The following is a 26,808-nucleotide window of genomic DNA, read 5'->3' as shown; positions in this document are numbered from 1 at the left end:
CTTGTCTCTGACTTCTGGGACCGCCGAGGTCACCCTGGGACTTCTGGAGCCGTCCCTGGACCGGGGGGTCCTGTCAGAACCCAAGCCCCCAAACCGGCCTCTCCCAGCTAACCGGCCTCCATCTTGGACCACATTTCCCAGCATGCTCCTCGCGGGAACTCCCGGCATTCTCCCAGTCACACCCAAGCCTATATATGGAAGATGCCGCACCGGCTCTTCACTCAGTCATCGTTTCATTGAAACCCCTGATCAGAGTTCTCTACCGAATAATCCAGACGTCAAACATCCTTACCGAGTTCAACTCCCGCACCCAGTCGACTATCGTGACAGACGTCATGGTACATGGATTGATTTGCGAACACAGAAGAAGTCCAAACACTGTTTTTGTTTTTTGTTTTTAATGGAAGCGCAGCACAAAAGTTTGCTGGAAGAGAATTTTAGATTTTTCTTTTTGTTTAATTTAGTATTTGTAGTTTGGTAGAGTGATTAAACACGGTTAAAGTGTTAAAGGAAGCCTTGTCCTTGTTTCTCTGCGGTGCCCACCATTAAGGCATTTTATTTGAGCAAAATGTATTTGTTTTTCTGAACATAGACTACCAGGTTTCTTTCTTTTATGAGTTTGAGTAAGAAATAGAATGAATCACTGCTGCATTCGATGCACTCTGAGGAGATGGCATTTGGTCGCTGCTATTGGTCACTTTCATTTTTAAAATAATAATAATTCAATATTGTTACATTTACATCTATCCATTTTCTTCCGCTTATCTGGAGTCAGGTCACAGGCGCAGCAGCCTAAGTTGAGAGGCTAAGACTTCCCTCTCCTCACCCACTTGGGCCAGCTCTTCCCGGGGAAGGCATTCCCTGGCCAGGTGAGAGAGGTCCCTCCAATGTGTCCAGGGTCTCCCTTTAGGTCTCTTCCCAGTTGGACATGCCCAGAATACCTCACCAGGAAGGCATCTAAGAGGCATCCTAGTCAGATCCCTGAGGCACCTCTACTGGCTCCTCTCGATGTGGAGGAGCAGCGGATTAACTCCGATCCCCTCCCAGATGAACGAGCTTCTCACCCTATCTCTAAGGGAGAGCCCAGCCACCCTGTGGAAAAAACTCATTTAGGCCACTTTATCCGCGATCTCGTATTTTAGGTCACTATCCAAAGCTTTCGACCACAGGTGAGGGTAGGAACGTAGAACGACCGATAAATCGAGAGCTTTGCCTTCTGGCTAAGTTCTCTCATCACCACGACAAACGCAGCACCAATACGCCTATCGATCTTGCGCTCCATCTTTCCCTCACTCGTGAACAAGACCCTAAGATACTTAAACTCCTCCACTTGGGGCAGGACCTCATCCCTGACCCAGAGAATACATTCTACCCTTTTCTGAATCAAGACCATAATCTCAGATTTAGGCCTAGTCCACACGTAGCCGGGTTTTTTTTTAAAAACGAATATCCGCCCCTCCAAAAACTTGCATCCACACCACCGCGTTTTAAAAACAAACTCTGTCCACACGTACCCGGATAAATACGTTGTAAAGGACATGCCAGACCTGTAGGCGGCAGTACTTCCCCCGTTCTTAACCTCGTCCTTCGTCTGTGGTCTTCCGCAAGGAGCAGTAATTCCGCTTGCAAAAACAAACAAGCAGAAAGCGCTTGGACAATTGATGGATCGGGTAGTGACAGAGCTTAGCTCTGAAGGCTTCCATGATGCCGGCTAGTGTAAACACAGGTCGCACACGTGATGCCAGCATTGCTTTGTCGCGGAAAGTGACGTTGCGGACCTTAAAACTCCGGTTTTGTCCGTCCACACGCAGTCACCCAAAACGGAGAAAACGCAGATCTTCACTTTGGCCGGAGTTTTAAAAAAGATCCGTTTTCGTGTGAAAAAACTCCGTTTTCGTGTGGATGACAGGCCAAAACGTAGAAAAATATCTATGTTTTGGCAGATCCCCGGCTACGTGTGGACAGGGCCTTAGAGAAACTGATTCTCATCCCAGCTGCTTCACACTCTGCTTTTACATAGGCATCTAAGTTGATCTAAAGTATTAAACTGGGAGCCTTTATTCTAGTTTACATGTAGGTTAAAAAACAATCTCTTAAATGAAGTTCATTACATCCCGGTAGGTGGCAACATGCGTCCTTTCATGTCGGCATTCTACCGGTTAGCAAATAGCAACACAAATAGTAAACAAACGCTGGCAGGAGTAAAGCAACAAAGTAAAAACAGGAAACGTATAATGGCTGAAAGAATGGACAACAGCAACGCTGCAGCACAGCTTATTTGGTACGTACTGTACTGTTTGATGGTGTCAGCAATGATATTATCAGAAGACTAATTCCACGGTCTCGTCACTTCCGGAAGTTACCGGTATCAGCTCGGATTAACTGTTTACATGCAGATGCAATTGGTTTCCTACCAAGTGTCATGTTGTGAGGGTGGAGATGGTGGACCAAGTGTGGTGGAGGGTTCCAGGAGGCAGAAGAGCAGGCACGGATGAAATAAAAATGGTTTAATTGTAGAACGGGAGAGACGGGACAAAACACGCATGAACAAACAACAATGATCCGACAAAGACAGCAACAAGGAGGGAGGTATAAATACACAGGGAAATAAGGAACACATGGGCAGAGTAATGAGGGACAGGTGAGAACAATAAGGTTAATCAAGGCAGGAGAGACACAGTCAGGGAGGCCGGGGTGGATCATGACACCAAGACGTCCGTCTATTTAGGGTTTTTGGTTTTCTTATGTGCATAAAACACACTGAATGACTCCAGTACATCACATTGACCAAGTTTTGCACAACAGTAGTTCTCACATGGAATTATTAGCTGTGAGCTGCAGAACAACTGAAGGAAGCAGCCATTAAACCACCCACTCAAAGTCAGCCAATGGAAGCATTGGGTGACTCAAGTATGAAGATTAGGATTACCAAAGTTAGTAGATAACCCCACAGGTTGTGCTGTAGGGTTTTACCTAAAAATAGACGTAGATCAGACAAACTTTCTGTGTTGGTCTGTGGCTTTGCAGCCCTCTCAAACATGTGATGCTAGCTGGAGATTGTGCACAGTTTGCAGCAGGCACTTCTGGAGCTTAGCTCAGCCATATACTGAGGGTGATCGATGGGTTTGTTGCCATGTAAACACATACATCCATACCTCCCCTATGCAGTCCATGCACACACACTCATAAAGCACACACAAGCTTGATTTTTAAAGGGTCCTAAATTACAGCTAAGCAATTGACTGATCAATGACAGAAATGAGTAGCAGCTGCAGACTGTTAACAGGTCCGCTTTTGTCACTTTCTTTGTTTTGCTCCATTTTTATCACAGATTATAATTCTCTCAGTGTTAGAAGGCTGCAAGCCCCACTGAGGTATTAATTAAAATCTAAATACTAAATATTGATTGATGCCTTATCGGGGCATAGCAGTTGGTCTGCAGCCTATTGATCCAGCCTGTGATTTATTATCATATTTAGGAAAAATCATTTTGTGTGATTATACGAGGTAATGGATTCTTAGCGAGGGCGTAATTCTTTTTTGTATCATGTTTAGTATGTAAAGGATGAAGCAGGTTTCTCAAATGCATTTGGAGATGAGTGATATCCTCGGTCCTGTGTCCCCTCCCCCTGAATTGCCCTCTCAGCCCTGCCCGACCTGTGAGGAACCAAAGCTTGTCTAAGAGAACGATTACCCCCGCTCCTGTCATTGGGAATAATGGGTACTGGGATTACCTTTTTAATCACAACAAAGATTAACAGATGGTATGAGAACAGTTATTAGCAAACATCTTGCACTCATCAAATCAATAAGATGATTTGTAATCAGGCTGTTGGAGCGAGTGAGAAGGGAGCTGTGGATGTTCCCAGTGAAAGATCCTGACAATCAGAGGCTACTGTGTAGCAATTACCTCTCCACCAAATAGGTGATCTTCCTCCACTGGCTGGCAGTCCTCCAAAACACACGCCAGACTGATAGCAACACAAGGCATTAACACGGCAAAACACAAAGCACCGCATGGGTAACCTTGTATTTGATCAGGTGTTAGGTTGCTCTGTGATTTCATCTCACTTTGCGCCTTTTAATTTGGTGGGTTTCTCCCTGTAGTTGAGGGGAAAAATCTAAATGTTTACACACACTGTCTCTCACTACAAAGGGCCGTATAGCTCATTAGCTGGTAACCATAAATAAGTCAGTCTAAGGGACAAAGGAAGAAGAAACTACTGAGAAAAAGGGTTTCTCAGACAAATATTTCTCCCCGGAGACGGAGGCAGAGGGAAAAAGAGAAAAGATGAATGTTGACACAACTCAGCATCTGCTACTGTAAAGTGAAGAATGTAAAATCACCCCACAGCAAACAGGACGTGATCTTTCTCAATCTCAAAAGCTGTTCTTTCTCTCAGTATATATATATATATATATATATATATATATATATATATATATATACTATTTTACATATAAATCTTTTAATTACAGGGATTCAAACTGTTTTTCTTTTTTATGGAAAAATGTAGATTTTTCTCATTTCCAAACAAAATACTTTTTGTGTTTTATTAGTCTAGATCAGCTAAAAAACTTCCCAGCCTATAAAAGCTCAGGTCACACGAGGATGTTTGTTTCTTTTTAACATTTATTTAAATTCACCTTCACAATATTTAATTTGAGAATATGATTGTGATATTAGATTGCAGTGTGACGGTAATGTGATCATATATGTTCTTAACTTTATTGCAATATGTACTTGATACTCATCATATGAATGAGAAAAAGTTGTTCTGCTCCAAATCGGTTTTATGGTTAGTAAAAAAAAAAAAAATGGAGATTTTCATTGAATAAATACATTGTTCTCCAGTACTGATTTTCTGAATTTGTGAAACTCATTAAAAACTTTTCTATTTTTCCTGTTAATTGGTCCTAGATTGAGCTTACATTTGGGAGAATTACTCAACCTCACATGATCCTTGACATGGTTTCTTGCAGACTCTCACATTGTTGCTTTAAATCTTGTAACTGACATCATACAGTTCGGTTGTTTATTTTACTAAAGGAAGAGCCAACTGACACTGCTTCACATGGTCTGATGTGTGTTAAAAATCCTCCATGCTAGGGATGTGTATCGGTGAAACTATGGCGATACAATATGTATCACGATACGGGGGAGACGATACAACACATCACGATATATTGCGATATATTCGGCCGGACGATATTTGCAATATTCTAGACTGAATATATTTTTGGAAATTTCAATAAACAGTTCAAAATGATACTTAATATGTTTAACACGAGCTATCCAATGCTGGAAACAAAACCCATGGCAAACTGCTGCCAACTAGCAGTCAGCGTTTGAATTGTACCAAAAGACAAGAAAATACACAAACGTTTGCATGTAAATTCTTCCAAAAATTAGACATACAACTTTTAAATATCGATATAATATCGCAGGAAAAATATCACAATATATTGCCATATCGATATTTTCTTACATCCCCACCCCATACTCATTAAAACACTGACTATTTAGACACACACCATCAGATAGTAAACTAATCCCCACAACGTACATGAAATGGTAAAATCCTTCTTGTACGCTAACTTTCATCACCATGAAGCTGTGATGCAACAGAGCATCTCCCTTCTTGGCTCACACAGCTCCAGCTGACACAGTGAGACAGCGGAGACGTGCACTTACCAGGAATGAGCATGGCAAATGGTGCCAAAACAATGACAGTATGAAGTAACTGATGCTGTTTAAAAATGCAACGGCCTCTATTGAACAGACACTGAGGCACGCACACACACACACACACACACACACACACACTCACGCATAAACACACACATGCATGCACGTGTTCTCTAATGTGAGATCATTTTGAAAAACTTTACACTTTAAATATTAAAATTACTTCCAGGTGAACATTTTCACACTGAAATAATAAAGCTCCACATGGAATAAACATTCAGTAGAGCAGCCAGACACACACACACACACACACACACACACACACACACACACACACACACACACACACACACACACACACAATCACTTGCCAAGTAGCTAATATCTTCCCAAGGTCAACGCTGACAAGGAATTCCAATGAGATTAAGTGTCATCAGTGTGGCTTTAGCCCTTTTCTGCTCATTGTTCTTAGAAACAGCTTGAAAGACAGAGAGGACCAAAGACTTCACACCATAAAACCTCTTCCCTTCCTCAGAGTGGGACCTGGATCAAATGTTTGATATAAGATGTGATGGTGCTGCACAAACTCGGATGGTTAGACTGCTCTCATATCTAACTCTGACTGACTTCAACTTAAATTAATACTGTTTGAGGCATCTTTTGTTTTGAAATCCTCAAGAGCATCATAATATTTTCACTGCTGTAAATTTGGCCAACACATTCCCATACACCTGATCCAGATTGTCCCCGTCTTAATTGTTTACGTGTTTGTTTGGAGGCAGCAGCCTCCTCAGCGGGTCAGGACTCTGCCTCTCACACTGAATTGGACACATACTGTAGTTTATTGGTGGTGGCAGCAATGAGCATTCTGTCATCTCGTCTCAAGTGCCAACTCCATGTCCAATTACGCCCCAGCGACTAATTCAAATACAGTAGTAGGAGAAATGGGTTGATCCAATTCATTTGAGGTAATCCCAACTGAACCAGTCACATCAAATTTTACTCATCTCAGGAACGCTCGCCTGTCAGACTATCTCAGGTTGACTTGGCCAAAGACAGATGGGACGCTCATGAAATGACAACAAGCAGATGGGATTAAATGGTTGTTTATGTGGTCAGTTTGTTAGTGAAACTGCTTCAGCCCCAGATAAAACCACATTACTTATGCTTAATGTCCACAGTTATGCATGAGATTATGCACATGCTGAATACTTAACTCGCACCACAACAAATACTTTAAAACAACCTGTTACTGTTTGCAGCACTTTCAGTTACGAGTGCTTTGACAGTAAAAATGTCACAATTAGGTTTAAGGAACCAACTCTTTTTAATATTTTGTCATTTTCTATTAATAATTAATAATCAAAGTTCACTGTGGAGTTCCGCGAGGGTCGGTACTCGGCTCTAAGATATTTCATTTATATATAAATGATATCTACACAGGTTCAAATTTATTTAAATTTATTGTGTTTCTAATGATACAAATATTTTGTGTTCAGCGGAAGATATACAGCAACTTGTACAAAAGGTCCAGAAAGAATTAAGCTTAAGAATCGGTTTGATAAAAACACACTGTTGTTAAATGTCAGCAAAACAAAGTTTATGTTATGTGGAAATAAAAGAAATAGTAAAGAGATCTATTTGACTGATAATGAAATAGCCATTGAAAGAGAGTATGAAATTAGGTTTTTGGGGATACTGATTGATCATAAGCTCTGTTGGAAGCCATACATAGAATATGTGTGTTCTAAATTAGCCAGAAGCATTGGGATAATAAATAAACAAGGTATTCTCTATCACAGAAAGCACTACACATACTTTATTGTACAATGATTCTACCATACTTATCCTATTGTGTCGAAGTATGGGGTAATACTTATAAATCTAATTTATTAAAGATTTGTGTTCTCCAAAAAAGAGTGGTAAGGATAATTACTAATTCTGGATATAGAGATCATACAACTCCATTATTCTATAATTCCAGATTACTCTTAATTTTTTAACTTAATTCAAATTAAAACTGTCCTAATACCGTATAGGGCCATGATGGGTGTACTACCAGGTAATTTGCAAAGGATGTTTAAAACTCATGAGGAAGGTTATGAATTGAGATGCGTTAAAAACTTCATTTTTCCATTACACCGAACAACTTTGAAAAGTATGTGTGCATCTGTGTGTGGTATCAAACTGTGGAACAAACTTGACTTTAAAATTATGTATAAACATTAGATCATTTAAAATGTTGTATAAACAACTTATAATTGACTCATACATAAATAGTAAGTGATAAAACTGGTAATTGGTAGCAAATGGAATATTTTATTTTGTTGTTTATTGGTTTTGTTTTCCTTTTTCTGTAGATTCATGTGAACAATTGTTTTGCAGCTGTATTTTTATGTAGTAAGGTGAAGATAGAATGACCTGCATAAAGAAAAAGTTTTTTTTCTTTCAAATTTGCTAATGTGAGCAAATGTGATTTATTAACTGAATTGGGGCTGGACTAGATAAGCTTTTGCCCCTTCCAGCTCCCTCTCAAACGGTTTTATGTTATTGTATGTTTTGTATTGTTTTCTTCAACAGCATATGTTAATCGTATTCCACATTTTTTATGCACCAGGAATATGGAGGGGTGCGTATGCAATTTGATGTTTTTCAATGGTTTGAGATAAATAAATAAATAAATAAATAAATAAATAAATAAATAAATAAATAAATAATAATGAGGAATTACCAAAACAATGCAGCCAAGATCAGGAGTCTGAAAGCATTTTTGTTCCGCCCACTAAGTAAAGTTTGTCTAGTTGAAATACTTAAATGAAACTTCAGAAACAATATCCCGAAACAAAATCCCTAAAAACAACTTGTTACCTTATAAAAATGCTTATAATAAACTGCATTTTTGCATTACTGAAGATGAAAACAAACACTCATGAATATGCACAAATGCTTTTACCTAAACCCTCCTGTTATGGAATTTAAACACACAACAATGGAAGCATATGTGTGTGCACTTTGTATTTGTGGAAAATTATTATCTATGAAATTTATTTATTTTAATTTATAAAGATGGAAATTGTTCTAATTTTAACTGTGACGTTCAGAAGTTCTTCTTGGAAAAAATGTTTGAACTTTTGTACAGTTTTGATTATCAAAGACCAGTCGTTATTTAAAATGGTCAGGAAAACGTCTTATCTCTTGTCATATCAGAGCTTCAAATCACACATTTGTGACATAAAATATCAAAAATTAGACTTTACATTACAATTATGTTATTTTGGGTCCAAGAACCAGATTTGGCCCTGGAGCCGCAGATTGCAGACCCCTGATCTAGACAAGGATGTGGAAAAAAGTTAGCAGAAAAAAAATATAACCATACTGATAGTTCATAATAATCTTTTTTAATGCCTATAATCTGTTATAATAACTAGGCAATCGGAACACTAAGGCCACATAACCAATTCCGTTTAGAATAAACAGAAAGGTAATATTTGGCTGAGAAGCATTAAGTCGATCCTGAAACTGCGGGACTATGACACATATGCACAGAGGATGATGATTCGGCGTGTTAAGTCCATCTAATAACAGAAGGAAACTAACCAGGCAGCGCGTCTGATTGGTGCGGGTGGAGCCCGGGGAATGCGCCATAGGCTGCTACAGTATCCTGCTGTGCGGCGCCGCAAAGACCTCTGATTGGACGCTGACGCAAAAGGCTCTATTTTTTTAAACCTGCGCAACTTCTGCCGCCATAGCAAGGGCTGCTCGGACACGTGTGTTCATGTCGCGTGCTGTCCCGCTGCTGTTTCACAGCTCGGGTTCTACGCGGATTTCCGCCTTTGGAATGAAACAAACAGAGAATAGAAAGTTAGTTTACCTGGTTTAGCGGGAGCTTGCTCGCCAGCCGGCCTCCCTCTGCTCGGTATCCGCAGTGAGGCGCAGCTGCAGGGAGAGGGAGGAGAGGAGAGGAGCTGTACAAGGCTGCGCTTCTCAAAGCAAACAGGGCCGAGCTGGGTAGCCTTTTTTCTTACCTTACCACACAGATCCAGAGGGGGCGAAGTGGGTAACAACGGATGTTTGGGTGATTACGTGTTCCTCTTCTCCCATCCTCCTCCACCCCCACCCCCCAGTCCCCTCCCGCTGTAAAGAGCCCAGCAGCCTGAAGTTAGGAGCGCAGAGAGGGTCTGGTGAGCATCTGGTGTCGGACGAACATCGGAACGGGCTTTTAATGTCCACGCATGACTCCGGTCAAATGGAAAATAATAATAATCAAAAATGTGTTTTTATTTGCCTGTTTTGTCCAAATCAAGCTGTATACATTCACTCCACTCGACTAATTTAAGTCTCTGTGAGGAATAAACCAATTTTCTTGAAGTTACCCACACCCCCACCACCACCCCCCTTGGATTAAATCCCCCCCCCCCCCCCCCCCCCCAATCACCAACAAAATACAGCTTAGACACACACAGAAGATTGTGAGGGCTCTCTCTTTGTAAAGGCGCGCGGATCTTCATTCCTCCCGCCTTTGTGATGATATTGGTGATGATGATGGCCAAGTGGACAGTTTGATTTTTGTGTGGTGAGCTAGTTATAAAGAATCAATATTATATCAAGGGGGTAACTTTGGTGATAAAGGACTTCAGCCACTGTGGCCATTCATCATAAGTCTGTAGCAAGCAGATAGGTCAAAAGAAATTATATTGCTCTAAAGAGTGTGTCTCCTTATCTCCCGGTGCCAGGGGAGCGCGGGACACGCCGATCGATACAGTAGCTGCCGTGGACTCCTCGCAATTATCAATAGCTGATTTTGTCTTCCTGCAGGCTGCATCTATTAATACCAGATAATAACAACAGGCTTTGGGACGCGATTTCAAAGGGGATGATGCAGAAAAAAAGGAAAGTTTAGGCCCATAGCCTTGTTGTCGACTGAATTTTGTCTTTCATTTGAGGTGTGTGTGTGTGGGCGGCGGGGGGGGGGGGGGGGGGGGGATAGACAAGTCAGACAGATATGAGACGAGGAGGGAGAGGGGGAGGGAAGGGGGTGGGAAAAGGGAAATTAATTTTATTCTGAATTTCTTGTGCGCAAATTCTCTGAAATGTTCAGAATTATGAATAACTTAGAATGTGGCATACATAATGTTAACATTTGGATATTTTACATTGTGAAAACGTTCCACACAAGTGTGTTTACGCATGATCCATATCCTGTTCTAAAGATGTCAATGCAAATATTTTAATTAATAAAAGAATAAATGCAAACTTAAGAGTTAAAGTGTTTCTTTAATAAACTATTTTACTTTACTTTGTTACTCTATAAGAATAAAGTTTATTTATGAGGAGCATTTTTGATGAATGATTCTGTTGTTTAATGTCATGTTGTTGTAATTTTCAAAATAATTTAGTGATTTCTGAAACTATTTGGGGCATAAATGTCGTATGGATGCGAAAAAGCTCCTTTCATGGGAATTAAAAGTGGAATTCCACAATTCGGTCAGATTATTTTGACACCGGGTATTATTATGATGGAAGGTCGGAGCGGGTGCCTGAACAGTAACGTGGTGGTACATCCTAGTGGTGGCTGAAAGCAATGGGCTATGGGGGGTTGACTCTCTCTCTCTCTCTCTCTCTCTCTCTCTCTCTCTCTCTCTCTCTCTCTCTCTCTCTCTCTCTCTCTCTCTCTCTCTCTCTCTCTCAAACACACACACACACACACACATACACACACACACACACACACACACACACACACACACACACACACGGCGCAGTCAGAGCCGTGTCCAACAACGACAGAGATCGACACTGCCACGAACGGGGCTGCCAAAAGATCATTTCAAACTTCCACGTGAGCCGCTCAGAAGGAAGAGACTTTCTAAAGTTACAAAAAAAAAAAAACAGAAACGTCAGAAAAACGAGCGAGTTTGTTGGAGAGCGCACCGAGGCGAGCCGCGGGAGCTGAAACGCGGCGACAGAAGAGGAGGAGTAGAGGAACTTCCCTGCGACCACAACAAAAGCGACTCCTGTGAGTTCTCATCCCGGTGGCTGCTGCTGAGATAACGAAGCTTTTTTCTTTTTTACTTTTCTTTTTTTTTCGCGCCGCGCTCTCTGAAACAGAAGAAGACGCGCGTCAAAGTTTGGAGAGCTGAAGTTCCCCAGCTGTTGGTGCGTTACAGCGAACATCCACTTTAGCGCTCACGTCCGACATGAAAACAAACTTTAAAGCCCTGAAGCATCTCAGAGGCTAAAAACGTCGCTTGCTTCGGAGGAGGAGGTGGAGGAGGAGTGTGCACTCTTCTTTTTATGAAAGAGGGAGAGGGAGAGAGAAAGTGCGAGAAGAGAGCCAAGGTTTGGAGACTGCGAGGAGAAGTTGTGGCATCATAAAAGTTGAGTGATGCGCGTCAGAAACGCTGGAAGAGGAGCGCTGGAGAGCCAGCGCGCTTTGTGAAGCAGACAGGAGAGGAGACCTCCCTGTGAACTGGCTAAAACGGGGGATCTGGTTTGTTGTGTTGTTGAGGGGGGACGGAAAAAAAGAACGACAAAAAGAAGAGAGACGGATAAAGTCTGAGAGAGAAGCGGCTAATTGCTTAGTCCGTCCCTCATTACCATATCCAATGCGCGTCCGCTGGACGCCAGCCAATCCTCCCCACCTTCACACGGTGCCATTAATCGCGAGGCATTATTCACTATCATAATTATTATCCCGACATGCGCAATCCGACTCACAGCAACAGCAGAAGCAGCAGCAGGAAGAGCGACAGCAGCACTGGCTAATTTCAGATTTGAGCCCACGCCACGATCCCAGACTGTTTGCGAACTTTTTTGATCCGTCCGCTCTTCGCTGATGCAGCTGCAAAACGCAGGCGCATCCCGGAGCGTAAACCCAGCAGCACCGCCCGCATCAGCAGCAGCATGTCCCGACGAAAGCAAGCCAAGCCGCAGCACCTCAAGTCGGACGAGGATCCCGCTCTAGCCGGGGTGATCTCCGAGCACGGTGAGTGGACCCATCAGCTGAGCGCACCACAAACACGCAACTTCCTCCTCTCTCTGCGCCGACTTCAAACGTTCACTTTACTCGCTTTCTATGAGTTTAAATCCATTTATATTGATTTTATTCATCATTTGTATTGCAATAAATAATAATAATTTACTATAAATCTGTCATGACACGTTTATTGAGTTAACGTTTCTGATTTAAGGCAGGAAGATGTTTAAGGTTGCCGAATTTAATTCCCTCTAAAATCTGCGTGTCTTCGTGTTGCGTCACAGTCGGCTGTTGGCTGACAGATGACCTTTAGGATTAATTGAACAAATGCAAATATTAGGAATAGCTGAAAGCGGTTCACACCTGCAGCTTTTACATTATGAGCTGGAGGCCTTTATATTTTTAGAGGCCTTCTTTAAACTAGAAGGCATTTAATATTTTCTTTTTCTATAAACATCTAATTTGGCTTCGTAAATCTGTTCTGCTTGTGCACGTGGACAGAGGTGCAAACACACCAACTTGGGAAAAATGCAGTGAATTTGGTAAATTAAAAGATAAAATGGAGATTGTAATCTAATTTTTTTGTGTTTAAAAAATAAACCCGTTATTTTTTAACTGTTTTAATCCTAAGACGTGTTTATCTTTTGTCCCTCTCGGCGCTCTCCTGGCTCTAGGAGGGACAAAATGCGGAGTCTGTTGCAGGTCGAAGCCTGGTTTTGTCATGGAAATGTTTTTTGTTTACCCCCCTCACATAAATTTAGCACACTTGATTTGTTCCCTTTCGCTCACAATGTGGACAAGATCGGCTGACAGAGCCTGTCCTCGCCATATGGAGAAAGGGATTATTTATCCTCCATCCTGCGCTCGCGCTTCTGCACAACAAAAACATTATTATAGAGTTAAAGTCAAGGAGGTTTAATTATAACACAGCGTGTCAGCTTCATAAATGTTTCAGATTCATTCAAGTGAAGTGTGTTTTATTTTATTATTGTTTTCAGATGTAACTACAATGCTTTTTACTCTAGTTATAATTAAAAAAACTTAAATTGTCACAAAACTTAGGTTTTTTACCCAAGACCCATTTTCATTTATTTACACACACACACACACACACACACACACTCAGAGAGAGAGAGAGAGAGAGAGAGAGAGAGAGAGAGAGAGAGAGAGAGAGAGAGAGAGAGAGAGAGAGAGAGAGAGAGAGACTTTTTGGTGTTTCTTTAGAAAATAAATGCATGATGTAACCTCAGGGGAGTGACTGTCTTTGCATGTTGAAATGTTGGTCTGTAGGGAGGTGTCTCTGCATGTGTGTGTGTGTGTGTGTGTGTGTGTGTGTGTGTGTGTGTGTGTGTGTGTGTGCGTGCGTGCGTGCGTGCGTGCGTGCGAGGGTGCAGGGGGGTCACATTAATGACTCCTGGCTCTTTTGTCCGTTTACTCTCTGGGTTTTTGTAATTTACGGGCTGTTCACACTCACAAACACAAACACCATGACTGTTTGGGGTGCGGAGATAACCCCTCTCTGATTTTTGCTCAGATACACAAGCACAACATCCATCAGGTTCCTCTCCTGTTGGACCGCGGAATGGAAAATAATACTCTGTCTTCCTGTTGAATGAGATGATTCCCTTTAATTTGGAATTCAATGGAAAATTCAGACTCAATTAAATGAGAAAGTAGCCACAATTCCAGGTTTTTGGATTTAAAAACTCTAAAGTGTTGGCACCTTTCTTTAAAATGACACACACACACACACACACACAGGTTTATGGGTAATCTATACTGTAGCCTGACAATACCATTGTGCGCTGGAGTGGAAGCTGCCTGGAATGTCCTTGTTGGATAGTGGCTCACTTGTATTCGGAGGCAGACACAGCAGTGGAACAATCCCGAGCTTTCTGGCACAGCACACTGAGCCCATACACACTTAAATCAACCTAATAACACCATCCAAAGCTACTTTACAGGACAAGCTCCTAATGTCAGACCGTCCGTGCGTCAGGGCAGCATGATCTGGTTCTCCCCTCCTATTGAAGAACACCGCTGGTTTCTGGACTTGACAGTTTTGTTGCATAAATATTAGAAGAAATCCAAAAGTTCCGAGTGTAAATCACTTCCTGATTTGGGTGGTGTGGGTTTTCTATGAAAATGACAAAGATTATAATTATTTCTCGTCCAAATTGACCTGACATTTTTTTCTATGGCACCTCAGAGATGTCATGTCGATGTCGCGAACAAAAACGTGAAAAACTCAGGTGCCAACAAGCCCGTATCCAATCCCCCTGAGGCCTTCCGGACACTTGCCCCTCGGGGGGCATAGGGAGGGGGGTGGTGTTTATGTGTTAGCATGGTGAGAGGAGGAGGAGGAAGGGGGAGTCAGCTTAGGAGTGCTTTTACAAAGCTTGCTGACTTAACCTTTGTGTCGTCCCAGCCAGCCAGATCCTGCCTGGAGATGTCAGGCTCTTTGTACAATTAGAACATGTGTGCCGCTGACCTTGGCAGTGCAGCTCACTTGTGTCCTAGAAAGTGTGAACAGCGATGAGCTTTTCACCACACCTCTGCTCCCATCACTGAGGGGCAACATGTGAGGGGTTGGGGAAGTGTGTGTGTGTCGGGGGAAGAGTGTGAAGTTTTCAGGAAACAGAAATCTCGTTCAGAAGCACAGTAAACAGTCGGATGTTATAATTTCCCGGAGGACATTTTTTAAATTCATTTTATTCTAAAATCTAAAAGGAGGAAGTGGGAACCTAAAATGTCCCTTTATAATCCAGTCAGGGAAGTAGTTTGTTGATAAGTAGAAATTAAATATGGCAAAGTGCTGAAATCCCGGCTGACAGTGACAACATAGTTGTGTCCCACTTCCCTGCGGTGGGGCTTTGTTTGCCTTTTGTTTTAATCCCTTCTCACCACTGTGTGCGGGCCCGAGGACCACCCACGTAGTTGTGCCAAGGATGTCTTGAAGAAGCCACTCAAATATGGCTGCATCTTAATTACTACTCAGCACTGAAAACACACGCTAGCAAGCACGATCCTGAAGGAGAGGAAGAACGCGGCATGAGACGGAAGGACAATTTAACACTAGGCAGCAGAGTGTTTGGAGGGTTTAGCTGAAAGCTACCAAGTTACCCGCTGGAGATGCTCGTTTGGTCATTAATGGGACTTTTAGATTAATTTAGACGCGGTATTGTAGTTAAAATAAACAGAGAAACAGTTTAATGTAAACGTCCTTCAATTTTTCAAAGAAGCTGATTTATTAAACGTCTCATTTGCACATAGAGGATGGCCGCCTGTCGGACCTTAAAGCCACATCCTCATCGGAGGCTCATTCTCTCACGAGTCCAGCCTCAGAATGCCGTCTTGACGAGGGATGGAGTCATCTGGACAGAGTGCCGTCACTGAATACTGTATTGCAAACGCTTGCACAAACAAATCGTTAATGTTTTGGCTGCTCCGCATCTGCAGGCGATGACAAAGGCCTCTGTGTGTGTGTGTGTGTGTGTGTGTGTGTGTGTGTGTGTGTGTGTGTGTGTGTGTGTGTGTGTGTGTGTGTGTGTGTGTGCAGATATGACTGTACCACTCTGCAGCAGGGCTGACCAACCCAGTGACACACACACACACACACTCCAGCTTAACGCGTTCAGGCCTGTGCTGGTCTGAGGATGCTCAGGATCGTTCGAGGAACGGCTCGCACACACTAGTGTCCAGGAATTGTTTTACATTTAGGAAACACAATTATTTTATTAAGTTTCAATCGGGTATTTTTTAATTACAGCAAATAATGTTAACAAAGTCAATGCAAATATTTTTCATAAAAACTGATTATAAATTTCAATATATGCACTTTATACATTTCAACAATTTACTGATTAATAATTATAATTCAGTGGTGAGGTGTTCCACACCCACAAAACAGACTAAATCTCACATTCACTTTTACTTTGATTAAAAAACAAGCTAAATGATTTATTTGAATGTTAGAATGGTGGAAGAATCACATGAAAATTGTTGTCAGTTGCAGGAGGAGGCCTTGTGTGTGTGTGTGTGTGTGTGTGTGTGTGTGTGTGTGTGTGTGTGTGTGCTCTCAGCTGGAGGTGCAGGGATGCAAGTTCTATGATTGTTTGAAAGGAAATGATTTAAAAAGGGTGTGATGAGTTGCAGAAATGAAAGGATTACAGATTGATTTTGTAGAATATTCCCTGGGAGTCTTCAAAGTAGCCCCGCTTAAATGACTTGGTCTGATTGTGATTATTGTTAATCCTGGGAGGTTAAACATATTTTATTCTGTTGTTCTTTAGATGAAAATGAACGGCACAAGCACCTCGTCTGCTAGCGGGTTAGTGGTTTGAGATGTTTCAGCAGAATAACCAAAGCACGGATTGAGTGTGTCCAATCCTGCTGCTGGGTGCTCTCATCTAAATATTTACATCCGGATAAATAAAGACTTTTAAAGAAATGAAAAACCGATTGGATTTTTATTCCTTTTCTCATTCTATAGGCTGAAAAAAATCAATATCCCCTACACATACATAGGAACACACACTTTTTCCAAACACATGACAAGCGTAAAATGTTTCTTTGACAGAGGCGCGGCGCGGCACTGCTGCACGTTGATGCTTAATGCAAATGCAGCTGTTTTATAATGATGAGTGTAGACTTTTTTATTAAAAATTTAATTCCACTGCAGGTTTGGAAACGATCAGGTGGTTTGTAGCTCCATCTTGGGTCGTTGTAATTACCTCTGACTAATTGTTGCAGCATTCAAACCGACACAGTCAGCAGCATATTTCTTCATCTTAATTGTTTATTTTCTCTTAATCTTCCTAAATGACAGCCTACACAAGGTTTAACTAGGCTCCTTTTTTATCAACCAATTAAAGGTTTTGATTTAGAAAAAATATGATTTTATTTTGAGCGAAAGGAAGCAGATATGTCAAATTTTGAAGAAAAGAAAACAGTAGAAATATGTTTTTAGTAATTTTCTGTAAAAGAAAACAGTCCTTAATGCATGGATTTAGAAAATTCCTTTTAAAAATATATTTTACAGCTATTTACTGTAAATTTAGATTAAAGGAGTTTTCTAATTACACAAGATGCAGTTGTTTTTTTCTTCTGCGGTAACATTGTCTAAGCAAAATGTGCCTGTGTGCGTGTGTGTTTGTGCATGCATGCATGTGTGTGTGCGCACATGTGTGTGTGTGTGTGTGTGTGTGTGTGTGTGTGTGTGTATTTGTGTGTGCGTGCGCACATGCGTGTGTGTGTGTATTTGTGCGTGCATGCGTGTTTGCACACATGTGTGTGTGTGTATTTGTGTGTGCATGCGCACATGCGTGTGTGCGTGTGTGCATGCATACACAAGGTCAGTCTCATACAAAGACCCCTACTTGTAATTGTATGAATGAATAAAAGAGATTGACAGTAATACCAATCTAATAACTAATCAGCTCAACATAATGCCTACTCATTTGTGTTGACCTTTCAACCCTCAATTATGGAAATGTGCTCTGCTGTCCGCCGCCGGGTTAAGGAGCTTTGTAGCCCGCTGTCACGTGTCACTTACATTTCCAATCCCCAGCTCATTCATCACTTGTTTTCTTCTTTAAATGAAAGATTGCTGTTAATGTTTGGCAGCAAGTTTGATAAATAAATTAGCTCATGTTCATTGTTGCAAAAGGGAAGATTTATTATGAAACATATCATGGATGAAAGGCTAAATAAAAAATCCTAGGATTTAGAATCAGATCTGTGATGCTGATTCTAGACGAGAACAGAGAGTCTGTCAGGAATCATTCCGTTTCTAATTAATTAATTCAAGCACACCAGCCGACCATCATGGTGCTTGTCCCCCCTTTGGCCACAGACTACACATGGGTGTGTGCGTGTGTGTGTGTGTGTGTGTGTGTGTGTGTGTGTGTGGCGGGGGGGTTCTTTACTAATGAGTCACTGTAATTGGCACATCTCCCCTATGTCTGCCTTCCTGTAGCTCACTCCGGTTTACTTCTGCTGTCGTTAAGTTATTTGAAAAAAGATAGAAAATCTGTATAAATGAAAAGCAAACAAAATTCACAGGGTAGTGGTTCAATAGAATGCTTTAAAAATGTTAACTAAAATTAAAGGGAATATATTTGAGGAAGCACACACACATATTCCACAACTATACTTAAAAAGAGAAAACAAACGAACAAGGGAGGCTGTTGGACTTGGTTTTGATCAGGTGTGAATTGGGGCTCAGAGTCTGCGCCGGTCTGTTTGACTCTTGAGGGCTGCGTGTGGGAGGAAGTGGCTTGCTGCAACTGTGATTAAACATGTGTAACTAATCAGAGACGCTGCTGCCATGGCACAACAATGTCATTTCTAGACTCTTATGGTGAAAAGAGGATGGGTTAAACACAACTCACAGTTTTTTCAGAGTAAAAACGGAAAATAATTATACTTGGGATGGAGAACATTTTTGTTTGAGAGGATTTAAATTTTCAACAAAAGTTTTAACTCTTCAGCGCTTCAAACATAACCTTTGCGAGGCAAAATAAAAAGGCCCAGTCATTAAAAATTCAGGTGGAAATGACTGAGCTTGATAGCAGAGGGGAATCCTAATGGGGCCATCAAAGTCCCTATTTGTACCCAACAGATGAGGCAGCTGTGAATTGTATGAAATATTGGAAATCAATAGGTTCTATGGAATTTCATTAAGCGGCAGTATCCACAATTGATAGGCCCTCATAATATGATGGATTGCACAAAGAAAATTATTAGCTGGCTCTATGGAGAGGTGTGAACGCACAAATCTGGTTCTTGAGAATTGGTGAACTAGGGTAATTTGTTCAGAGTGAAAAAATAAATAAATAAAGATTATTGATTTTTGTTACGTTAAAAGAGAAAAGAATCAGAGGTTAAATATTTGCTGTGCTCCACTGCAAAATATGTGTGGATTCTTTATTGATTAATTATTCATTTATTCTTCTTTCATCTTCCTCCCCTCTTTCCTGTCGTTCACCCCCCACCTCCAACCCTCTCCCCACCCTGCAGCCCGAGGTGATGTGCTGGATGATGCTGACAGCGGGAACGAGAGCCGCAGTGGCAGCGAAGAGACTCACGTATGTGAAAAGTGTTGCGCCGAGTTCTTCAAGTGGTCGGACTTCTGTGAACATTTAAAGAGCTGTACCAAGAACCCCTTGGTGCTCATAGTGAATGACAATGAGGACACGCCTAACCCCTCCCAGGAGTACCCCTCAGAGCCCTCGCCTGCCCTTAGCTGCCCCAGTGAGCAAGATGACAGTGAGGATGCCAGGGAGGGCAACCAGAGTCCTGCTGGTGAGGGGGATGACATCCCAGAGACAGATCCCTTAAATGGGGTCAATGTCCTGGAAAAGGAGGACGAACAGATGGAGCTGGAGCTCTCCCCTGAAAAAAATATAGAACCTGAAGAAAGAGACCTAGCATCCCCTGAGCCAGATGGCTCCCTACCTCAGCTCAACGATGTAGTCCCGTCTGCTGTTACAAGCTACACCATGCCGAGCACCAATGTTACCTTGGAAACCCTGCATGGCACCCGGGTTGCAGTTGCCCAGTTTTCACAGAGTGTAAGGGCAGCAGCAGGCAGTGGGGTTTCCACCATGGCTATTCCCATGATCCTGGACCAGCTTATGGCCCTCCAGCAGCAGCAGATTCATCAGCTCCAGCTAATAGAACAAATTCGAAGTCAGGTGGCTCTCATGAACAGGCAGCCTGCTCCACAATCTGCTCTCAGCCACCATCGTAACGCTGCTGCTGCTGCTGGAAACCAGGGGCCTGCATCTTCCTGTGTCCCTCCTGTTGCAAGTCAGCTTCATCTGCATGACTTTATCACACCCCCTGTCCATCAGCTGACTGTCAGGTTGCCAGCTACTCTAAATGGTCAAGGCCCTTCCCCTCTGACCTCAGCAATAGAAGGGCCTCTTTCTCAAACATCACAGGGTGGCACTCAGCAGTCTAATTCCTCAGTCCCAAACACGTCTACAAGTAATTCTGTCTTTCCCACCTCAAGTGGTGCTGGATTATCATCTCTACATCCGTCCTGCTCATCTACTGTCTCGTCTAACGTCAGTAGCACTTGTAGTAGCATAACTGGAGGTGGCGGCATCAGTAGCAGCTCAGCTCTTCCCAGGAACTCTACCACCCCTCCCATGCTAAATCACAATAGCATTCTTAGCTCGGCCTCCAGTCTACCACTGATACCTCACAGCTCCTCAAGCAGCGTCATCTTCCCCAACCCACTGGCCAGCATAGCAGCCACGGCTAACGCGCTTGACCCCCTTTCCGCTCTAATGAAGCACCGCAAGGGAAAACCCCCCAACGTGTCAGTGTTTGACACTAAGCCCAGCTCTGAAGACCCCTTCTTTAAGCATAAGTGTCGATTCTGTGCCAAGGTGTTTGGCAGTGACAGCGCTCTGCAGATCCACCTGCGTTCCCACACTGGAGAGAGGCCCTACAAATGCAACATATGTGGCAACCGTTTCTCTACCAAGGGGAATCTGAAAGTCCACTTCCAAAGGCACAAAGAGAAATACCCACACATTCAAATGAACCCTTACCCTGTGCCAGAGTACCTGGACAATGTGCCCACAAGCTCAGGCATTCCATACGGCATGTCATTGCCTCCAGAAAAACCTGTTACCACATGGCTGGACAGTAAACCTGTCCTCCCCACTGTCCCCACCTCAGTTGGACTCCAGCTACCTCCAACGCTCCCGAGCATGATTGGAGGTTTTTCTGAGTCCCCAAGTCTAACTCCTCTTAACAGGTCCCCTCAGAGGCCTTCTCCACCCACAAGTGAGTGTGCATCTTTGTCCCCCAATATTGCCTCTGACTCTGGCATGACCACTACTTCACCTTCCCCAAAACCCAGCTTTGGAAGTGATGCACCTCCCCTCTTGAAACCTGAAGGCATTCTCTTCTCCCCAACTTTCTCTACTAGGCCAGGAGAGAACACAACCACAACAACTACAGTAACTCAAGTGCTTCTTTCCTCTACGGTCACCTCCACAACACCATCAGGCAGTGGTCCAGTCACTGAGCCACTCAATAGCCCTAATTCCGTTTCTAGTTCTGTTTCCCATCCTGTGCTTCCAATGCTATCTGACCAGTTTAAGGCCAAGTTTCCCTTTGGAGGCCTCCTGGATTCAATGCAAACCTCAGAGACATCGAAGTTGCAGCAGCTTGTTGAGAACATTGACAAGAAGATGACTGACCCCAACCAGTGTGTCATCTGTCATCGTGTTCTGAGCTGCCAGAGTGCTCTGAAGATGCACTACCGTATCCATACTGGCGAGAGGCCATTTAAATGTAAGATATGTGGACGAGCATTCACCACCAAGGGAAACCTAAAAACACACTTTGGTGTTCACAGGTCCAAACCTCCACTCCGAGTCCAGCACTCCTGCCCTATTTGTCAGAAGAAGTTCACCAATGCTGTTGTGCTGCAACAGCACATCCGCATGCACATGGGAGGGCAGATCCCTAACACCCCTGTCCCTGAAAGTCTGCAAGACATGGAAACTGACATCTCCTTTGATGAGAAGAGCTTAGATGCAATGAGCAACTATGATGATGACCTCCTGGATGAAATGGAGCAGGCGATGGATGATGAAGTTGACTTAAAAGATGGGGAGGTGGACCTGTCTAAACCATACTCCCCTGGAGGCTCACCTCCAACTTCCATCATCTCCAGCATTGCTGCGATGGAAAACCAGATGAAGATGATTGACTCTACCGCTAACATAGCCCGCGCTTTTGGTCAGAAGCCTGCACATAACGGCAGTAGCTTTGTAGGGGAGACGGACTGTTTTACCACAGATTCCTTGACTGCAGTGGGGGATGTTGAGAGTCAGAGCTTAGGGAGCCCCGCTTTGTCTGAGTCCTCTGACTCAATGCAGCATTTGTCCCCAGCTCATAGCCATTCTGAGAGCCAGACATCCAAGTCCCCAGTTACAATCAGTAATAATAACAACTGCAGTGCCATGACAGCAGAAGAGGGCCAGGAGAACAATTCAGCTGGCTTGACAACAGTGAAGTCAGAAAAATCAGAAACCCCATCTCCACTTTCTGCAAGTGAAGGGACTGGGGCTCTTGACCTGACTGCCACTCAGCCTGGCAGGCACTTCATCAAAGAGGAGAGCCACTTCAACATGCTGTTTCTAAACAGAGATCGTGGTGAGTATCAGACTGGAACTGGGAAAAACGTTTCTTATCATAAAAAGTAGCAGTATTAGTACAGACCTTATCTGATTGGGTCAATGTTCTACACAGAAAAGACTGGTCAGAGTAATTCAAAATGCTGCTCTAAAACAAAAATATTTAAAATGATAGTTAAAAATGACCCTATGTTGGTTTAAAAGACAGTTTTGCAGATTTTAACTGAATCTCTCGTTTCCCAGGGCTTGGTACTCCTAATTTAGCCAGCACTGCATCAAACATGATCAAAATGGAAATGAATGGACATGGCAAGTCTTTGAGCGACAGCTGTCACATGCCCATGGGCATCCAGGTTCCAGCTGCAGCACCACTGACCACAGTGAGCCCCAGCATTAATCCTATGTTGGCCCCCCCACCTCCACGTCGCACCCCTAAGCAACACAACTGCCACTCGTGTGGGAAGAATTTCTCCTCAGCCAGTGCTCTGCAAATCCATGAGCGCACACACACGGGAGAGAAACCCTTCGCCTGCTCTATTTGTGGAAGGGCGTTCACCACAAAGGGCAATCTGAAGGTGAGGTCACATACAGGTGACTGACATGGGGTCATTTTATTTAACACTTTATTTATGGATATGTATTGTTGAAGAATATTATGTGTCACTTCACATTTATAGTCTTTATTTCATTCATTAAAATGACAATGTGTAGTTTTTACTTTTAGTCTTTGGATCAAAGTGTTGTTGAAAATAAATTGAATGCGGTTGAAATATATTGGCGGCTTTGTAACATTTAACCATAAATATTAGGTCTAAAATACCTGGGAGCGGATCAAAGTCTCTGGGCGACGCCACATTAGACACAGTGTTTCCTTCTACGTGAGCCAATGAGGACAAAACCCATTTACTGATTTGTGACACGCCATTACGGAACTTTTGCTATTCATAAACATTGTTGTTTTACGCATTTACCTCTTCGCATATTGCCTGCAATGAAAGGGAGTCTGACGTGCTTGTTATTTTGCTGGAGGTCAAACAATGACAAAGTACCTGTTTGAAAATTGTGCTCCCAGGGATTCTTTACCCTAATGGCCATCCATTGGTTAGGTCTTACTCAAAAACAAAAATACCGCTTGTTTGCAATGATTTGGTATGTACTGCCCCCTATCGCCAGGGAAAATACACACGGTCACTTTAAATGATTTGGTAGAAGCTAATATAAAACTGTGATGGCTGCACATTTTGAATTTATGACTAACAGTGTTTGTTTAGATGTTTGAATATAACTCAGAATTTTATAGTATACCTTTTCGGTGGTCTAGTGGTAGAGTGTCCACCCTGGGAAAGGAAGATGTTTATGTTTATTCATTTAGCAGACGCGTTTATCCAAAGCGACTTACAATTTATAGCCTATAGGGCATGTAGTGATTTGTGGGGGAAACCGGAGTACCCGGAGGAAACCCATGCATGCATGGGGAGAACACGCAGAAAGGCCGCAGCCGGGTTTCGAACCTGCAACCTTCGTGCTGCGAGGCAACAGTGCTAACCACTGCGCCACCATGCAGCCCAAGATCGGGGTCCAAAACCAGTCGGGTCATACCAAAGACTTTAAAAACGGGACCTAATGCCTCCCTGCTTGACACTAAGCTTTGGGGGGTTAAACCACCAAATAGTTCCCCCAGCGTAGCCACAGCTGCAGCTCACCACTCCCCCAAAGGGATGGGTCAAATGCGGTGATGCATTTCACCAGTGTGTGATGATGACTAATGGGACTTTGTTTATTTTGTTGCTCTTTTAAGGTTCATATGGGAACCCACGTGTGGAACAACGCTCCAGCCCGTAGGGGTCGGCGCTTGTCGGTGGAGAACCCGATGGCACTTTTGGGCGGGGATGCCATGAAGTTCAGTGAAATGTTTCAAAAAGACCTGGCAGCTCGGGCCATGAATGTCGACCCGGGCTTCTGGAACCAGTATGCTGCTGCTATCACCAACGGCCTGGCCATGAAGAACAATGAGATTTCTGTGATTCAGAATGGAGGCATCTCCCCGCTGCCTGTCAGCCTCGGTGGCGCAGGAATCACATCACTGGGGTCTCTTCCTGGAGGGATGGACCGCAGCGTTCATGCCGGCAGTAGCCCTCCTATGACGGGGATGGAAAAAGCTGGACTCGAGGTTGCTGCCAATCGTCCGTTTTCCAGATATATGGAGGAGAACAAAGAGATTGGCATCAATTAGAAAAACGAAAGAAAAACTTTTGTGAAATATTCCAAGGTTTGACAAAAACTAAAGTATGATGAGAGAATTATTATGGAAAGAAACTGCTGACCCAGTCTAAACTCATGCATACTAAACTGTGTACAGATTAAATTTACTTTTTCTTTTTTCCTTTTTTCTGTTGGTTTTGGAAATATAGTATTTAGTATTGATTAGAGGCCTTTGCCTTTTCACCTTTCCCTTCTCACTTGATATTTCGTCGACGCAAAGAAAACTCTTGTTTGAGAATATGTCGTCTTGCAAGATAATGCATGGTACTTATTTCTTTTTATCAGTACGTTTGACTGCTTTTATGAATTCCTTTGAAAACCAGGATCCTGCCTATGTGATAACGGACAAGTGTCTTATCTGGACGGGGCTAACAGTTTTGTTTATAGACAGTCTGACTTTTGTCCAGCAACCCTGTTTGTGGTTGATCTTTTAAATATAAAGGGCCACTGACGGGCTGAAGAAAAGAATGGAATGTAGTGTTTTGTGCTCGCCTGATCATTTTTTTCCTCATGAACGAGAAAACTTGAAAAAACAATGTTTAAACTGTTTTAATCTTTACATTTAGTCTCTCAGCATTGTCTACTAATGTTGTCCCGTGTCTTTAGTATTTATGATATTGATGAAAAAAGCGGGTATACAAAAATATATTTAACAGCCCAAGCATTTGATTGGTTCCTTTTTTTATCTATAAACTGCAGGCTTCCCTCATGAAAATCCCAGTCAATAAAGACGAAATGTCATTTTATTTGATCAACGGAGAAAAATTGTAGGTTTTATTTGGATATTTGTTGACATCATGTACAGTTTGTCACATGATAAAGAGGCAAAAGATATCCAAAGCTGCTATGACCACACCCAGCTTTTAACCTTTGTAAAAAGAAGAAAAAAAGAGACAAAGGTGAATCTTTTGAAGAAATATCTATGTATAGAAATACAGACAAATCTAAAACAGGTATGCATATTTTGTATCACATAAGATAGATATCATGAGTTGAGAGTATTTGTCATGTTTGTGAATGCACTTTTTAAAAACAAGACGTTTTGTCTGTGAGTTCCCGTTAACCCTTTTGACTGATCTATCTATCACGTGCTGTTTCCATTGTTTTCAGCGTACCACTCCTCCTCTCGCTGACAGAGACGGGTCTCTGCTGTTGCATCTGTGCGGCTCGTCCGAGTGGAAACTCATCACTCAATCAAAAACCTTCTCAAATAAAGGGAGAAAACAAGTGTGTTTGAGCGGTCTCCTCTATTCACATGTCATTTTCTCTGTTTCACTGGGATAAAGTATAAATGGGAATATGAAAAAAAAATTATATATATATATATATATATATATATATATATATATATATATATATATATATATATATATATATATATATATATATATAATTACATATATAAACACACACACACACACCATTACTCAGACACAACCTTCCACTGTCATTACTTTAACCAAATTCAAAAGAATAAAACATATTCTGAGAGAAATAAGAGAATCTCATTTCTTTGTCATGAACAAGCAAAGTGATGTAATCCGATCCAAGGGGTGTGTCCACACTAATCTTGGTTAAATGACTATTGTCATTTACGTCTTGAATTCATCACAATGCAAAGTCAAATCTCCATAGAGTTTTATACATTTCAGTTTCAGTTGGTGGAAAAAGATGACAAAGTCATAAAATAATGAATTCAAAAGTTATATGTAAAGTTG

The 26,808-nt window shown here is 42.4% G+C and overlaps 2 protein-coding genes across 2 annotated transcripts in view; one reads left to right on the top strand and one right to left on the bottom strand.

Annotated features, from left to right (window-relative positions):
• LOC139070189 (uncharacterized) overlaps positions 1-12,594 on the bottom strand; it is a 114,720-nt gene extending 102,126 nt beyond the window's left edge. The window contains exons 1-5 of the mRNA XM_070551924.1: positions 12,473-12,594; positions 11,880-11,977; positions 11,597-11,679; positions 9,715-9,842; positions 9,561-9,625 (exon numbers count right to left, since the gene is read on the bottom strand). Of these exons, the coding sequence (XP_070408025.1) occupies positions 9,561-9,625; positions 9,715-9,842; positions 11,597-11,679; positions 11,880-11,977; positions 12,473-12,594 (496 nt within the window). The remainder of the gene's footprint in view (positions 1-9,560; positions 9,626-9,714; positions 9,843-11,596; positions 11,680-11,879; positions 11,978-12,472) is intronic.
• On the top strand, positions 11,401-26,317 carry sall3a (spalt-like transcription factor 3a). The gene is made up of 4 exons (XM_015949421.3): positions 11,401-12,674; positions 19,686-22,847; positions 23,072-23,403; positions 24,627-26,317. The coding sequence occupies exons 1-4, from the start codon at positions 12,593-12,595 to the stop codon at positions 25,059-25,061; spliced, it is 4,011 nt and encodes a 1,336-aa protein (XP_015804907.2). The 5' UTR covers positions 11,401-12,592; the 3' UTR covers positions 25,062-26,317.
• Positions 26,318-26,808: the final 491 nt, after the last annotated feature.

Source organism: Nothobranchius furzeri, chromosome 5 (genome assembly GCF_043380555.1).
Source record: "Nothobranchius furzeri strain GRZ-AD chromosome 5, NfurGRZ-RIMD1, whole genome shotgun sequence".
In the NCBI taxonomy this organism is placed as follows: domain Eukaryota; kingdom Metazoa; phylum Chordata; class Actinopteri; order Cyprinodontiformes; family Nothobranchiidae; genus Nothobranchius; species Nothobranchius furzeri.
The sequence above is the reverse complement of the archived record's forward strand: the minus strand, read 5'-3'. Positions and strand labels throughout refer to the sequence as shown.

Coding starts and splice junctions, on each gene's coding strand:
- sall3a (XM_015949421.3), top strand. CDS start 12,593: ATGTCCCGACGAAAGCAAGCCAAGCCGCAGCACCTCAAGTCGGACGAG. Junction 12,675..19,685: donor CGGGGTGATCTCCGAGCACG/GTGAGTGGACCC, acceptor CCCACCCTGCAG/CCCGAGGTGATGTGCTGGAT. Junction 22,848..23,071: donor GTTTCTAAACAGAGATCGTG/GTGAGTATCAGA, acceptor CTCGTTTCCCAG/GGCTTGGTACTCCTAATTTA.